Source organism: Triturus cristatus, chromosome 9, assembly GCF_964204655.1.
Source record: "Triturus cristatus chromosome 9, aTriCri1.1, whole genome shotgun sequence".
In the NCBI taxonomy this organism is placed as follows: Eukaryota; Metazoa; Chordata; class Amphibia; order Caudata; family Salamandridae; genus Triturus; species Triturus cristatus.
In genome coordinates, this window is record NC_140592.1 from 1,025,253,090 (window position 1) to 1,025,269,769 (window position 16,680).

The following is a 16,680-nucleotide window of genomic DNA, read 5'->3' on the forward strand; positions in this document are numbered from 1 at the left end:
AGCTGGAGCTGGGTTTCGACACCGAGTGTTTCGGTGCGGGGCTCGGTGTCGAAGCGGAGGCCATTTTCTTTTTCAGTTCCGAAGAGTGTTTATCGGCACCGACTGTGGGCTGGCTCGAGCCCGTGCCGCCGGAAGGCTTAATCTGCTTCTTTACCGGGCCCGAAGGTGCAGTGTGGGAAGCAGTGTCTTTGGTCTTGCTTAGGCCCGGAGGCGAAGGCGTGACCGAAGCCTTTTTCGGTGCCGGGGGGGGGGGTAGATTAGTACTCACGACCGTCTGTGTCGGAGTGATGTCCTCCACATCTGAATCGTCGGCTTCGGAGGTGCTGACTAGTCCCTCTTCGGTGTGGTGGTGTTATGGAGCGTCGACGCCTTCCCCGAAGATGTCCAGAATCGCCGTCGACGAGTGTGCCATGGTTCTTCTGGCCCTTCGGTCTCGAATAGTTTTCTTGGACCGGAAGGACTTGCACGCCGGACAGTCTCGAGCCTCGTGTTCAGGGGAGAGGCAGAGATTACATACTTTGTGGAGATCGGTGTGGGGGAAATTGGACCCACATCGAGGGCGCTTCTTGAAGGGAGTCCTTTTCATTAGCCAGGATCGGAGCTTGGGGAGGCCCGAAGGCCGTCGTCGACGGCTGGAATTAAAGGTTCTTGCCGATGAGAGCCGCGTCGAGTGGGGAGATCGCGATCGAAAACAATACCGCGAATTGGGGTGAGGATTGTGCGTGGATAGTCGAACTGGAAGCTGTTCGGAACCGGAGCGCCAAGATTACATCTGAGCCCAATGGCAGAAATAAACTGAGTATGGAGCCGAAGCCCATGCGCAATACGATCCAATGGAGGAGTCACCGATTTCGTGACTTCCAAAGACTTTCCAAGAGGAAAAAAAACTGCAAACATCCGGGCCCAACATCAGATGGCGATCTATGCACAAGTGTGTAATCTGCAGCTCATATGCCTCGAACATAGGTTTTCCTTCATTTACCAAATCTTGAGCATTTACCTTGTGCTCATCTGGGAGATATTGGATCTGTTGGGGAGGCTATAAATGTTTTGTCAACTCTAGGAGTTGACATGCGTGCATACACAGATCTTTAAAACTTTCGTCAGCGTTCATCATACCTTTAAGCATGGGTAGTGTTTGACATGAGGGCCCACACACAGGTCGACACAAACAAAAAAATCCGGTTCTAAGGATTCTTTGTGTAACACTGTTCCCCCCCCCCCCCCCACCCCCCCCATGATATTCTGCAGCCCTGTCAGTGAGTTCCTGATCAGAGAAGTTGTCATCAGGTGGAGATGACTTGGCATGATAAAGGTCTGGATCATTGTCCAATGGAGGGTCAATTTTGTAATCTGTCTATGGATCTACTGGCAAATGCAGGCCCCCTCTTATGAATATCATCCCCACCATGACCAGATTTTGGAGAATCCAGAAGTGTGATGTGTAAAGGATTTAAAGTTGGAGAAGCAGGTGGTGGAGGGGATGGTGGTGGGTGAAAAGGACTGGTACCAACAGTCTCCTTTTTGAAAGGGATCTTGTAATGGCTGTCCTCATCAGGGAGCTTGTGTTTGAGGCAGGTTGTAATGAATAAGACCAGTTTCTGGGTTGATATAAAGTCTATTCTGATTGGGATCCATTTTCTGTGGAACAATGTCTATATTTGAATCTGAAGGGGCATTCTTCAGTTTCGGCACTGGCATTTTCGGTGCAGATATGGACTGGCCTTTGGGTGTGAAAGATTTTGGTTCCGAAGGCAGTTTACTTTTCGGCACAGAGGATTTTGGCTCCGAGACGGATTTCGTCACGGAACTGGAGGTCTTCGGTTCCAAAGAGGATTTGTATCAACTCTGTTCCGAGCCGGAAGGCTTGGCTGGGTGTTGGAGTCGAGCCGAAAGGCGGGGCGTTGTAAATCTCGTCACCGACCTTGGCCAGAAGGCAGAGATGGTGCCGAAGCCATAGACTTCTTGTGAGTGCGTGGATGGGGCAAGGGGTCTTCTTTACTCACGCCGCCTTGTCCCTGCTGAAGTTCTTCAGCATTGAGGTCTATCTCGTGCTCTGAATCTGACTCAGATGTGGAGAAGGCCTCTTCCTCCTCCACCGCCGATACTCCAATATCTTCTTGACAGGACTGTTACCCGAAGGTGTGTGTGCAATGCTTTGAACGCTGCATCTCTCATTGTCGAGCCTGACATTCGCAAACAGATTCCTTTGACCGAAACGATCTGCAAGCGTTGCAGTCTTCCTTATGCTCCGGAGAGCTAGCCCGGCACGGTTAGGCCCGAAGGCCATCTGCAAAGCTTTCAGATCGAAAAGTAAATTTCATTGCCGAAAGAGTATGCAAAGATGTGAAAAAAGCATACAAAACAATACCATCGAGGGTAGAGTGAATTGCGCAGAGAGAACCTGAAGAATGATTTTGAGCCTAAGCACCCAACTGTGTCTTCCCAGTCATAGCAATGTAATTGAACTCCCCCGACCTAACTAAAATCAGAACTGAAACGTGGCACTGAACTTGAGGGGCTCAGCTCCGGGACTCAACACGCAGCAGCTAAGCAAAGCAAGGGAGGGTCTAGAGCAGTCACTTTGAACAGGCTAGTTAATCACTGATGGCCACAACATGCTTAAGTACACTAAACAGGTAAACCACATGTCAAGCAAAGAAAAAAAATGAGCGAGACAAAAGTCACAAGTTCAGGTTAATGTACGGAAACACCAAGTGCAGTGGTCACAGCAGTTGAGTGGGGAGGCTTGCAGCTCACCAACGCTGGACCCCACTCATCACCCGCATCACTGGTCTCAGGAGCAGTGGAATCCGTGGCAGCCCACTGAGGCAAACTCCCTTACCGCAAGGGCCCAGCCAGGATCTGTTCTCCAGCAAGCAAAGGACCCAACTGTTGGCCTGTCAATCCTCAGCACTTGTGCCGCCTATCAGCCATCATGCAGTCCTGATGGACATACTCAGCAGTCCTCTACCCAGCGGGTGTCCAAGTCCTCAATCGCTCCTGCTGTTACAGTCATAACTAGGGCTCTGACCGCCTCACTCTCAATGTTCCAACTGTCGACGTCTAGTACATCATCTTGCCGCACAACAATTCGATCCGCTGCGTGTGTCCTCTTGATTACCCCTGGTACTCAGCCTACAGGATCTGGACCAGCTCATCACCCGCCATCAAACCTCGAAGGCGTTACCGACCTTTACCCAGACTACATTTCCCAGGGTCGCCTCCATCCACCTAATGGTCACTGCCATCAATTCCCACTAGAAACTAGACTGAAGAATCATTAATTCAAACTGATGGGAATTTGCAATACCCCCAGCCAACATAAATGGACACTACTTAAGGGAGGTTTTCAAGATGCACTTCTGCCACATCCCATCACATTGTGGCATACACCAAGGGCAGGTGTTGTACTTAAGACACAGGCTGATGGTTGCAGTCTATCCACTGCGTCTCACTTTCCACTCATCCTTACCAACAAAACCACCCTTTAGCAAGGACTAACAAGATTGGCAGTAGGGCCAATATTTGCACCAGCTTCAGGATGTAACCCATCATGTTCCAATTGCCTTATCTGCTTTTCTGTTGCTTATTTATGATACTGAAACAGGAGCACATTGCAGGAAGATGAATTGAAGTCCTTGCATCTTGGAAATAAAGAGCAGAATCTCAGGATTTTTTTTTAGGATAGTCCATTTCCAAACCTTGTGTGGGTAAGCAGCAGAGAGACAAAGGAATGTTTAAAATGAACATGAATAGTTTAAAAAGAACAGGCACATGAGGGACAGCAGGAAAATAAGTGCCACAAAACAAGACTGGTGGCATTGCAATATTCGCACAAACCAGTAACGTAACTCCCTCAAAAGCAATAGTCATTGACAGCAGCAATTTGTGTTATCAAAGGTAGAACTAAAGTTATAGAAGCTCCTAATGCGCATACTGCTCAACAGCTCCATCAACTGGGGAAAAAAAGCACAAAAATATATTTTGTTAGAGTCCAAGTTCAGAAAAGACTTAAGGGTATTGAAGGACCTCACCTGCATGTGCGGAGGCTGCTGAATAATTTGCTGGTATTGCTGCAGCAGCTGTTGCAGTTGACCATGTTTAAGCATTATTCCTTGGTACTGGTAGCCAATGCGATGCTCTTGGTGCTGCTGCCAGTGGGCTGCTGCTGCTTGCAACTGTTGCAGCCTGTGCTGCTCCATGGGGTCATCAAGCTAGGAAATAATAAGTTATCAGTTACAGCTAAAGGTAAAGAAAGGAAAAAACAATTTTTCAATTACTAAGCAGGAACATACTTTTATTGGATGGGCGAGGGGAGGTTCCAAAATCAACTAAGTACTGTAAGTTGAAGCACTAGAGCAGGGGTACACAAACTTTCTCTTGGGGGCCAAATTTACAGTGTGGTTTGTGGCAGAGGGCCGCAACTTGGGGGCGGGAGCGGGGCTAGAGCAACAAAAAAAACTGACCATGAGGTGGAACACAGGTCCCAGCAGCAGACTCCTTCGTCCACTGAGCCACCGGACCCGGCATACACATCTCCCTCCCTCCCTCGTCTCCCTCCCTCCTCCCTCGTCTCCCTCCCTCCCCCCTCCCTCGTCTCCCTCCCTCCCTCCCCCCTCGTCTCCCTCCCTCCCCCCTCCCTCGTCTCCCTCCCTCCCCCCTCCCTCGTCTCCCTCCCTCCCCCCTCCCTCGTCTCCCTCCCTCCCCCCTCCCTCGTCTCCCTCCCCCTCCCTCCCCCCGTCTCCTCCCCCTCCCTCCCCCCCTTGTCTCACTCCATCCCCCCCTCCCCCCCGTCTCCCTCCCCCCCGTCTCCCTCCCCCCCGTCTCCCTCCCCCCCTCCCCCCTCCCCCCTCCCTCCTCCCTCCTCCCTCCTCCCTCCTCCCTCCTCCCCTCCCCCATCCCTCCTCCGTCTCCCTCCCTCCTCCGTCTCCCTCCCATGTTGAGGAATTTTGTGGCATGGGGAGTAGATAGGGGTGAGAGGTGCAGAGACTAGACAGACAGGAAGACAGAGGGCTAGATAGTTTGTCCACAAAGTGGTGAATGAACACCAGACAGAGGAGCAGAAAGTGTGTGTGAGAAAGAGGAAGGGGAGAACAGGCCGTAGACATATAAAGCGGGAGCGCGTTTATACGCAGAAGGCACCCCAAGAAGAGGAGAAGAGCGTGGGATTGGGGGAATGAAAACCTTGAAAAGGCACGGGAAAGATATTGTGCTCCAAGACTAAGTGAACCACATGAGCGGGGTGTAAAGAGTGCTTGAGTGAGTGAAGAGTGGTGAGAGATGGCATGAGAGAAAGAGTGAGAGGGACATGTGGAAGGGGCACCGGATGAGGCGAAAGTTGAGCTAGTGCACAGCCCAAGGAGGTACAGGAAGGCAGCATGTATGAGCAGGCTGTATACAAAGGAGATAGAGAGTGAGGGATGAGAGGGGGCAGTGGGACTGCGGGATGAGAGGGGGTTGTGTGAGGGAGAGATGAGAAGGGCAGTGGGTGTGTTGTGGAGAGAGGATAGGTTTGGTGAAAGTGCGAGAGAGATGGGTTGCAGTGGAATTGTTTGTAGTGGATTTTGTGTGGTATGGAACTGTGTGGTGTGGAAATGTGGCATAGTGCGCTGTAGAATTATGTGGATAGTAATTAAATAGCATTAAGTGTAATTGAAGGATGTAAAGTTAGATTGTGAGTTAATTATGTGGGATGGCATTGTGTGTTGAGTTTTGACATGGTGGAGTTGAATTATGTGGTGCGCTGTGAAATTCTGTGGCAAGATGTGGAAAACTGTTGTGGATTGGAGGAATACGGTGTGTATATTGCCTGAAATCCCTTTTGTAACGTGGGCTATACCCTAAATTAGGCATCTTCCATGTCTGACGTCTGCTGTTGTCTACACATAGGAATTTGTGCTGGAGGATGTATAGCAAGTACAAATGCTAAGTTAGGCACTGTTGGCTTACTTTTGTGCCATTGTGCACAGCTAAATACCATGCAGAACATCAATAATTATTGAGAGGACAAAGAAGCCTTCAAATGGGATTACTCCACTTCCCAAAAATGTATACTGAAATCATGAAATGCGTTTCTAAAGAGTGGCATAGGTGTTCACCTTATACGCTCTACAAATGTAGGTGTAAGCAGTGCTCACCCTTTGTCCCGGTGGCACACAATGTGTGTAGAGGCAGGATAGTGCAAAATTAGACACATCCGGTGTAATGCAAGTAAGGGTCTAGGGACGCTTGCTGACACACCCAGTGCATGTAAGTATATCAGCAGTGAGCACCCACCTACACGATGAAAGCTATCCGTAAGAGACCTAAAAATGTCAAATAAGAGCGAGGTCACAAATCAAGCTCAAAGCGGAGCTCTGAAATCAATGGGAACTTGTTACCGTTTCCTACTATCAAAGTGGCCTTGCAGTCAAGTAAAATCGCAGCACTTCTACTCCAGCCATTGAGTTATTCCCCCACCCAGTATGTCCAAGTATTATCGAACACAGATCATTAGGACCCTGTCTCACGGCATTGTAGAAAAGTGCCAAAGAAAACCAGATTGCCCAAAAATTAAAATTAAAAACAATTGACCACATCCTAGATCTGCCAAAGTGACATTACAGGCCTTCAAACTTCCTTACTTAGGACCATGTGAAGAGAGTTTTTAATGCATGAAAAGCATTTCTTCAAATGCACTAATTACAACTGACGTGGTAAAACTGTTTCCCATTTGTTTCTCTATTGTCTGGACTCCAGGTACATTCAACAACACTAAGGTGCTTTGCTTTTTTTTTTTCGGTTCGCAGCTCCAAAAGGAGCTTTCTGAAGTTGCGCATAGCATTCAAGCAACGCAGACTAGGTGCAGTCTCAGTGTTACATGCCACATCTGATTCTTTTATTGTCTGCATTGCTGCATCTGCCTCAACCCGGAAATAAGTTCAGTTGCATCTCTAAATTTACCCCAATTTGACAACATGATCCCCTGCAGCAATCAGTTAACGCAAAAGCCAAGTAGCTCCATTTGCTAGGACCAATGGCAAGTGCAGCCTTAAAACAAGCATTGGCAAAGCCAATAGGTCATACTATGCAAGAGCTATTGGCTTTGGAAATGTTCTTTAGCCATGCTGTACACCAGTTAAGCTTCTGTTCTGCATCGTTAATAAGGGAGTGGTGCGGAAGGATGAGTGGTGCGGAAGGGCATAGAGTGGAGCAGTGTTGTGAGGTGGTGTAAAGTGAAGAGGCGTAGTGTGAAGTATGTATGGTGTGTTAGCACACTGCCATTCCAGACAACATATTCAATTAAAATAACCATTACATTTGCACAGACATAGTTTTACAGCACACAAATGATAATGTGTAGAAATCTCATAACCTAGTGTACTGTTGTGTGCCGATAGTACTCAAATATTTGCCGCTCCCACATTTCAGAATTACAGACAATTGGTGAGTACTTTTCTAATTCTTCTGAAATTCCAGCACAGTTTATTTTTGTTGTGTGCTAGAAAAACATCCTACAGCCTCGCCTCACATAGGTACCCAGCAGGATTGTCACAAAATCTCACTGTGAAGTCAGAGTATGTTTTGGGGTATTGCTGGGGACCATGGCATACTCTGGTGGTTCAGGTGTCGTTATATGCGGATGACTTATTGGTCTACGTGACAGACATAGAAAACATACCGACCCAACTGGCACACATACTGCATGACTTTGCCGCCATCTCAGGACCCCGAGTGAACGCTAGTAAGTCCTGTATTTATGCGTTCGGGGAGGGAAGTTAAGAACCGGGATATACCCTGAATGGTACAAGGGTGCAGTGGAGGGAGGACACCTTCTGGTATCTAGGAAGCCAACCGACATATCTGACGGAAACCTGGGAAGGGCCTGAACAGCGATCAGGTAGCAGGTACGCTTCTGGAGCACGCTTCCGCAAACAGTAACCAGAAGGGTAGCACTAGCCAAGATGGTAATCCTTCCCCGTCTACTATACCACTTTGCTAATTAACCTGCATATGTTCCTGTGGCCGTTTTTGCTACACTCACAAAACTACTCCGGGACTTCCTTTGGGGTAAACCCTGACAGAATGGCGCTAGCAAAACTATCTGCCTACCGACGCAGGAGGGCTTGCTGCGCCTTGTTTCGAACACTACTATTTGGCTGCACAACTGCAGTGGATATCCCGTTGGCTCGCGGATAGGGGATGGGAGGACACTGCGTGCGCCTTGCCTCCGTACTACCTGGAGCAAATACTCAGACTTTTTCACCCAGCCACCAAGGCAGCTACACCGACGCCGCTCCTTCTGGCAGTGGCATACAAATGCTATCGCAGGAGTCTATATCTAACCAGAGATCTTATCCCATATGTGCCGGCAATACCCTTAGAGGGATCCCCTAGTGGGCCCGGGGTACTCATCTCCCGCACTCGTGGAATGGCGAGAAGCCGACATACAGACCCTGGAGACCTACTTATATCATATGAGTTCAAGGTAGAGGATGTAGGACTGCCGCCAGGGCAATTCCTGATGCACAGTTTGCTGGTTGCGACGTTGACAGCTAGTTTGGGGGGGGGGGACATGGCCACAGAACGAGCCAGCACCTTACCATACAGTATCTCCACGTCATGGGGCGAGGCAGACATTTGGTACGCTGGTTTGCGGCATCATTCCGAACACATGCAACGATAAGCCTAGATCCCCTTCGCCGCAAATGGGAACAAGATCTGGGGCGGCAACTAGTAGACAAGGAGTGGGAAAGATAATAAAGAGCCCAGTACACATACCCAGAAACATGCGGTTCAGACAAATACAGTAGATCATTGTTCACAGAGCATATCTTACACCCGAGATGATCAACAGGTATTTCCACTGTACGGATGCAACATGTCAGATGCGCCAAACTAGGGGCTGGGCTGATAAACATGCTGTGGAGTTGTCACTTGTTAAGCGCATACTGGCACACAATCAGCAGGCTGTTACATACATGCATAGGCCGAGACATTCCCTTTGAATGGACTGCATACCTGCTACACCACTATCGTAGAACCCCGGCCACAAAAGTAACATCCAGGTTTCTGGACTTGGGACTAGTAGTCGCTAAGAGACTTCTGACCAAGAGATGGAAGGCAAAGGATCCACCGCACATACGAGCATGGAAGTATTTGCATTTAGCATGGGCCAAAGCAGAGGGAATTGCCATCTGACAGGAGGAAACACTAGGGCTGCGGAAGGAGCCTATAGCAGAACAGTGGGAGGAACTGCTCCATGCCTTACAGCAAACGGAGGAAGTGGCCCCTGGGGGACAGCCAGAGGGAGAGGAATGTGGACTCAAAGTGGGTGACAGGCCCCGTCAACGGGCAACCGTAACGTCCCATGTATACATATATATCACTTGCCACCAGTGTGGACACAGCCGCGGCCAGGGAGTGGGACACACGACAAGTTGATGACACGCGGTGAGACAGGGGGAGTGCGGGGGGCAATGAGAGGGATAATCACGTAAAACCGGTCAATACTGTTGTTGTTGGGTTCTACTGTTCTTAATCATAGCATCTGTCCAGAAGCTCAGGCTGAATGATCTGGAACCATGCTGTTATGGAATTGTAATATCTACCCTTTGTGATAAGACCAGACAAGCTCCTGAACAAACAATGTCATAAGTATACATGGAATGCTTAATATACAATATACAGCAATGTTTTTAAAGTCATTCAGAATGCAAAACTTGATTGTTCTTACATTGGTAAACAAACTAGGCCCAAATCCGCCTGCTTTTCTTTACGAGGATGAGACATGACCTAGCCCTATTCGATCCTTGGCAGGCTGAGCACCCGTCAACATACTTATATTAGTTTCTCTAAATGTTTTAGGTCTACTTCCTGTATTTGATATCGCACTATGCAAAGGTGCAGCGGAGATCTTAGCCTCAGCCTTTTCCGATCTTTAAGTGCCTACAGTTATTATTAGAAGAGGTTAGCCATGTAAAATCCAATGTAGTCTTTAGATAAAATGCTACTAACAAACCTTACTTGGGTTGCCTATACGCGCAATGCATTAGGGGACTTCTTAAGTGTGGGGCACCTTTGAAGCACTTATTTGTGGGGAAACCATTTCGTACAAAGCGCAGCTCGTGAAGATAAATAAAGCCAAAGCGGTTTAGTTCCAACATGCTTTATATGTTCTAGCTAACTGCAGCTATTCTCATCAAATTTGCCAGAAGCAAATAAGGTCTTATTAAATCCAAAAGATCACGTTATAGTGGCGGAGCTAGTGAACCAAAATATCTTTCAAAAAAGGGCCTTGGGATCAGAGAGCCTCTGAGGATGGCATAATACATGCTGCAGCCTTCACAGACCCCTCACCTGAACACTCACAGTGCCATTGCAGGCTGCGTTTTGGTGCAGACTAACTGAGGAGTCGACATGGCACCAATGCCTGTGTGCCATGCCTACCAACACAGGCTTCTAACCTTCCCAACCAGGGACTGTAAACAGCAAGCGAAACTGACCCAAACTAGAGTGCTTGTGTCTCAAAACTCTGCAGCATCAAGCTGGGGCCAAATGTTGAATCTGGGGGCTTGTATGCATCACTGAAATTGTTCCCTAGACTGGTGGTTTTGGGGGAAGTTTCCTTCCCCATATATGCAATTCTGACAGAGGGCCCTCAAGCACACTCATGTACTTTGTTGTACCACCGGCTAATCTGCAAGAAAAGCTAAAATCAACACAGCAATACCTCAAACAACCTCTAAAAAACATACCAACATGAAGAAATGAGATTGCAGCAAAACAGGCTTCCATGCAGGGTGCTTGAGACAGTCTTCCCAGAACTATGCAGGGTGCTGATCCATCTAGTAGAAGGAGTAAGAAACTGCATGACTGCCCCCTAAAACCAGACACTCCTTTCTCTGTGCAAGTCATGCTGTTAAACACGGTAAGACATTCCAAGTATGAGGTGGTTGGCGCCAGTCAAGGTTCACCATATTCCTAGTGACTTTGCAAATACACAAAGATGTTATTTATTTTTCACGTCGGATCACAGGGATCTTGTGGCTCATGAGTGACCTCAGACCATCAAAACACTCTCCACACCCTACTTGTCTTCACCTGGTTTTTGTGCAGATCTTTCTGTAAATGTTTGCAGGCAAGTATATACTCTGACGCTTCTTGCAAGACTTCCCAGCAAGCAGGTTTGTTCTAAAAGAACAGACCAGCAGTGGTTTCACTCCTCACAAGAAGCCTCGTCATGCATCGTTCTGTGGGTGTCCTTGGTGTTCAGATTCTCAGGCAATTAAGGTAAAAGGGACAAGAGCCAAAAACCAAGGATCTGTTATACACAAACATTCTAAAAATCCAGGAATGGTGCATCCATCGGATTGCCAGGGAAATTACGATCAAGCCTAGAGAAAAGAATAGCAGTGCTCTTGTCCTTACCATTGTGTTGGATACTGTGGATCATACCATACTCGAAGGAATTGATATCTAATGATCTGAGCAAGCAGGGTTTAAACATCAGTGATAGTTGACAAGATCCATTGACTGCTCTGCATTCAACTATGCTGATTCCACTTAACTACGAAAGTAATATTCAAGGAAATATACCTTTTTCCCCTAAGTAACCACACTAATGAGATCTCCGTTTGTGTACTGTAGGATACATTTTTGTAACATTCAATCGGGAAGAATTTAGAAGGCTCTTATAATGCTTGACAATTTAAGAATATACACGGCAAACTCTTCAGGTCTTCCAATTGAGCCAGTGGCCTCTTCAGTGCACATTCCCTGTAGATCTCTACGGATTATTTTTAGGGCTCCATATTTATTTTTTGCTAATAATGTCTGTATTTATCCTTATTTATTTTGGGTTTTGTGAAAAAATGAAGTTAAAACTAGTATATTTCCACATTTATGTACCCGATAAATGTACATTCATGCTTGAATGCCTGATAGTTGTCAATGATATGAACACTCACTGATGATAAATCAATGCACATACATGAAAATATGAACAATTTAGTATCAAGGTTGTGCATATCTACTGTTTAAGCCTCTTTACTAGAAATCCCTTCTTTTTTTAAACCCTTTAGCTGTCAATCTGCAAGGCTATTGGCCAAACCGTCATGACAGCCTTTAGAATCACTCTAAAAAGAATCCAATTTACATTTTTATCCACATTTAAAAATAAGCACAGACAAAAAAAATAAATGGTCTTCTGCCTGTGTTCATCTGTAAAAATCAGTAAAAACGGAAAACAGGGATCCTTAATTATTTTTAATGGTTACAAATTATAGTAAAATGTCCCCTCAGGTGAGTGCCATGCTTCATAGGAAATAAATATCAAATCAAGTGTTAAGAGGTCAAACAGATTTAGACTGGCGCCCATGTGCAAATTGCAGCCATGACAGCACTCTGCATCAGTTACCATTACCATAGGAGCCAGCTACACAGGTAAAGGGTGTGAGCAGCTTCACTCAGCAGGGAATTGAGGAGCAGGAATAACGACTGAGCAAAGTGGGCTATTAAACACCACACACCAGGTTTCTACAGGTATGGTGATCTTGGAAGGAGTATGTGCAAGCTGGTATCCAACACGGAAAAGAGACCGTTCCACCAAGAAAAACATCTCGTGCAGCACGCACATTTACCAAGCGCATGCAAAATGTCCACATCACATTCTATGTACATGTACCATGCATGAAGGCAAGGGAGCCACTTCAGTGGAAATCGGTAAATCATTAGCCACTCTAAAGAGGTAGAGCTACAACAGCATGGGCTTTCAGCACAACAAATCCACTACAGCCACCCATGGCAGTCACTCTTTGGGTCATCCTTCTGCCCGTTCAGATCACTACTACAATGAAGGAAAAAAGTAAAGAAAGCACCTCAAGAGACTTGATCGTTTGTTCATTTAACTTGAAACAAAAAAGTTCTTGGGAAAAACTTCCTATCAGGGCGGCACAGCTTTTCAAAGCTGTGCAGATCTCATCCCAACACAGTTAGGATTGTTTGTTACTCTGGAGCCCATACCTGGGCCTAAGACAATGTAACTGCAGGAAAGTGGAAAAATGTGTGTTCTTCCAAATTAGCCTAGTGCTGAAGGAAAAGACTAGAAACTTTTAGAAAGTGTTACTCCAATAAAAAGGATATTGCTCCATGTTTGGTTGATGGCAAGGATGTAAATAAGATCAGCCCAGGGAAGGGGCCCACATGCCTCCCTTCCAATATAATTTTAAAAAGCTACCTGGGGCGTGGCTAGGGCGCCGTAGAAGATGGCCGCCTAGGGAGTTAGCTCCGGCGCTTCGGGACATCTTTTGGAATCGCGGACATGTTTTCCCTGTTGCGCTGCGCTGGAAAATACCTGCATTGTACATCGGAATGAGTGCAGCCTCCGGTGAGACCTTTTTTAAATGTCGGCGCGTCGCGCTTAATGACTTCTCCAGCCTCGCATCGTCTCCTTCATGACGGCCGCCGTTTTGGATGTGCGCGTTCCAACTTCAGGAACTCAGCGCTTCCACAAAAATGCCCTATAGGCGCTGTGTATCCTGTTACTGCCTGGATTATTTCCTGGTTTTTCAACGTCTACCATATAATTAAGGAGTTTTTTTTTTTTTTATGTATCATGCCTTTTTTCATTTACCAAGCTTTATCTGCCTCCTCAAGAGAACTGTCATTTCAAGTGCACGTCTCCTCAGAATTTGGTATGTAGTCTTGCTTGTTGCCTATGCTTGTATGTTGACAGGCTTGCAGCTTATACTTTTGCTCCTCTCATAACTCCATGGACTTTAATACCACTATTGCTGTCTGCTTACCTCTCCAGGGTTGTGTATATTTCGACCATCTGCTGCGCAGCACTTAATTGCATTTTTGTCATTTATATGCCTTCTATTGGATTTTTGTCACTTGTGAGGGGTGCGTTCCTTTGTTTCTTTTTCATTGATTTCTTCATAAAGACAATCAGTTCCCTATCAAACAACCTAACTTGATTTCTTTGGTTCACCTTTGCACCACCACACCTCACCACAAAAGTGCATCAATCACTCTACGTGCTGACGGAAGACTATCTATGGGCAAACTGCGCAACCCGAAGTTTCTTTGTTCCTTCAAAAAGTGCCTCTGCGGCAGCATCTTCATTCTCCTTAACATCAGCCTCCTCTTCGAAAACAGGCCAAATGGCAGGTGTTGCCTCTAATCGATCAACGCAGCCCACTCCAAATAAATCCTCTCCACCTACCACATCAACTAAATGTCTGAAACATGATCCTCCATCTCCTAACAAAACACCATCTCCTATTTCTATGGAACTACTTTTGGAGGAGATACGCGCCTTGCGCCCGTTTGAAGAGGAAACAAATCGCAAAATGCAGTTTGAGAAGAAATGGTAGACTATGGATAACGAATAGTTTACCTGTCGGTGTAGTTTTGCAGCTTGAAGATCTTTCTGGATTCACTATGCTGTGCATTATTCCGCGATCTGGTGGTTGGGTCCGGATTTGTAGTTTTTTTTTTGTAGCCCAGGTGGGCGTCGACGTCCCACCATTTGGTGCACCTCTCGTGACGCCGTCGTGCTTCCTGCGAAAGTCCCACCTTTGGGGCGCCATCTTCGGGTTCTTTTTCCCCCTCTTTTTTAAACATTTTTTTTTAACCCTAGGCGAATGATTAAATTATATGTCCACTTTTCTGTAGTATTTCATTCCTTCTGTACTTCGGTTTCCCCCCCCCCCCCCCCCCCCTCTTCCTCCAGCCTCATCTTCCTGGCGGAGGTGGGTGGGTTCGCTAGTGAATCCAGAAAGATCTTCAAGCTGCAAAACTACACGGACCGGTAAGAAACTATTCGTTTTGCAGCGTGAATCTTTCTGGATTCACTATGCTGTGCATAGACTTTGTAGCGGTTTGTTATCTTTGTGGCGGCTGGGTGGTAGATGAGCGTTGGTCGTTGAATATGTGTTGAAGCACCTTCTGTCCTACTTGTGCTTCCTTGTTCATCTGTATGTCCACGCAGTAGTGCTTGGTGAACGTGTGCACCGAAGCCCATGTTGCCGCCAGGCATATGTCCTGAATGGGCGTGTTTGCCAGAAAGGCAATGGTTGCCCCTTTCTTCCTTGTGGAGTGAGCTTGAGGCCCCTCCGTTAGCTCCTGTCCTGCCTGTTTGTGGCAAAACTGTATAGTTAGTGCAATCCATCTAGCAATGGTGCCCTTTTGTCACTGGTCTCCCCATGAAGCTTGATGCAAAGGACACAAAGAGCTGCTGAGTTTTTCTGTGCTTCTTGGTCCTCTCAATGTAGTGCATCACCGCTCTCCTAGCGTCTAGAGTGTGTAGAGCCTTTTCTGCGTTCGAAGTTGGGTTTTGAAAGAAACTCGGTATCTGAATACTCTGGTTCAAATGGAATGCCGACACGACTTTAGGCATGAAGTGCGGGTCCATTCTCAGGACAACCCTGTCCTTGTGTATCTGTATGTAGGGCTCTTGTAGCGTTAGTGCTTGCAGCTCGCTCACCCTGCGTAGCGAGGTTATGGCTACCAGAAAAGCCGTTTTCATAGTCAACATTTGCATTGATGCCTTGTGTATGGGTTCAAATGGTGCTTTCATAAGCTCCGTCAGGACCACGTTGAGGTTCCATGCCGGCGGCGGCAACCTTTTAGGTGGCGCGATTAGTTTCGCTCCTTCCATGAATCTCTTTACTACCTGCGACGTAAAGAAACTTCCACCCTTCTCCCCTCTTGTGTAAGCTACTATCGCCACTAGGTGTACCCTTAGGGAGGTGGAGCATAGGTTGCTTTTCAGAAGGTGCGTGAGGTATCTCAGCACTGTTGAGTCCTTTGTCATTTTATTCTGCAGGCCTTTTTTGCCACACCATATTGTAAATCTTTTCCATTTTGCACTATAGCATTTGCGTGTAGTTGGTCTCCTTGCCTCTCGCAGCACTCGCATAGTGCTTGGAGGCAATCTAAGGTCCGCAAACTAACTCTTCAGGAGCCATGCCGCCAGGCTGAGGCTTTCTGGCTCTGGATGCAGAACCTCTCCGTTCTGCATGGAGAGCAGGTCCTTTCTTCTTGTGAATCTGTGGGGATTCCCTAGAGCCATTTCTAGAATTTGGGAGAACCAAGTCTGCCTTGCCCACTGTGGTGCCACCAGGATCAGTGTCATGTTGCTGGTTCTGCATTTCTCGAGCACCCTGTGTAACAGTGGTATCGGTGGAAAAGCGTAGGCAAATGTCCTTGACCAGCTTATCCATAGGGCATTCCCTTGGGATATCTGATCTGGTTGCCTGGACGCGAAGCTTTGGCATTTTGCATTCTGGCGTGTTGCCAACAGGTCTATTGTGGGAGTTCCCCATTTCTGGAAAAGCTTCTGCATTTCGTGCCCATTGAGCTCCCACTCGTGTGAAGCTGAGGTCTGCCAGCTTAGCCAGTCTGCCTCCACATTGTCCTTCCCTGGTAGGTGAATCGCTAGCAGGTCTATCTTGAGAGGTATGGCCCATCTCCAAATCTCCTGTGCCAGAGTGGAAAGGGGGAACGACTGTGTCCCACCCAGTTTGTTGATATAAAACATGGTTGTGGTGTTGTCCGTTTGAATCAACACTCTCTGGTTGTACAGGTGCTTCTGGAATGCCTTCAGGGCTAGCAGGACAGTCTTCAATTCCAGGTAATTGATATGTCTGACCGCATCTGCTGGAGCCCACAGACCCCTCACTCTGAGTTGGT

General features: G+C 47.2%; 1 protein-coding gene across 3 annotated transcripts in view; it reads right to left on the minus strand.

Moving 5' to 3' along the window:
- YLPM1 (YLP motif containing 1) overlaps window positions 1-16,680 on the minus strand; it is an 820,959-nt gene that overhangs the window by 764,141 nt on the left and 40,138 nt on the right. For all 3 annotated transcript variants that reach the window (XM_085626748.1, XM_085626747.1, XM_085626749.1), the window contains exon 2: window positions 4,038-4,217. In XM_085626748.1, coding sequence (XP_085482874.1) covers window positions 4,038-4,217 — 180 coding nt within the window. The remainder of the gene's footprint in view (window positions 1-4,037; window positions 4,218-16,680) is intronic.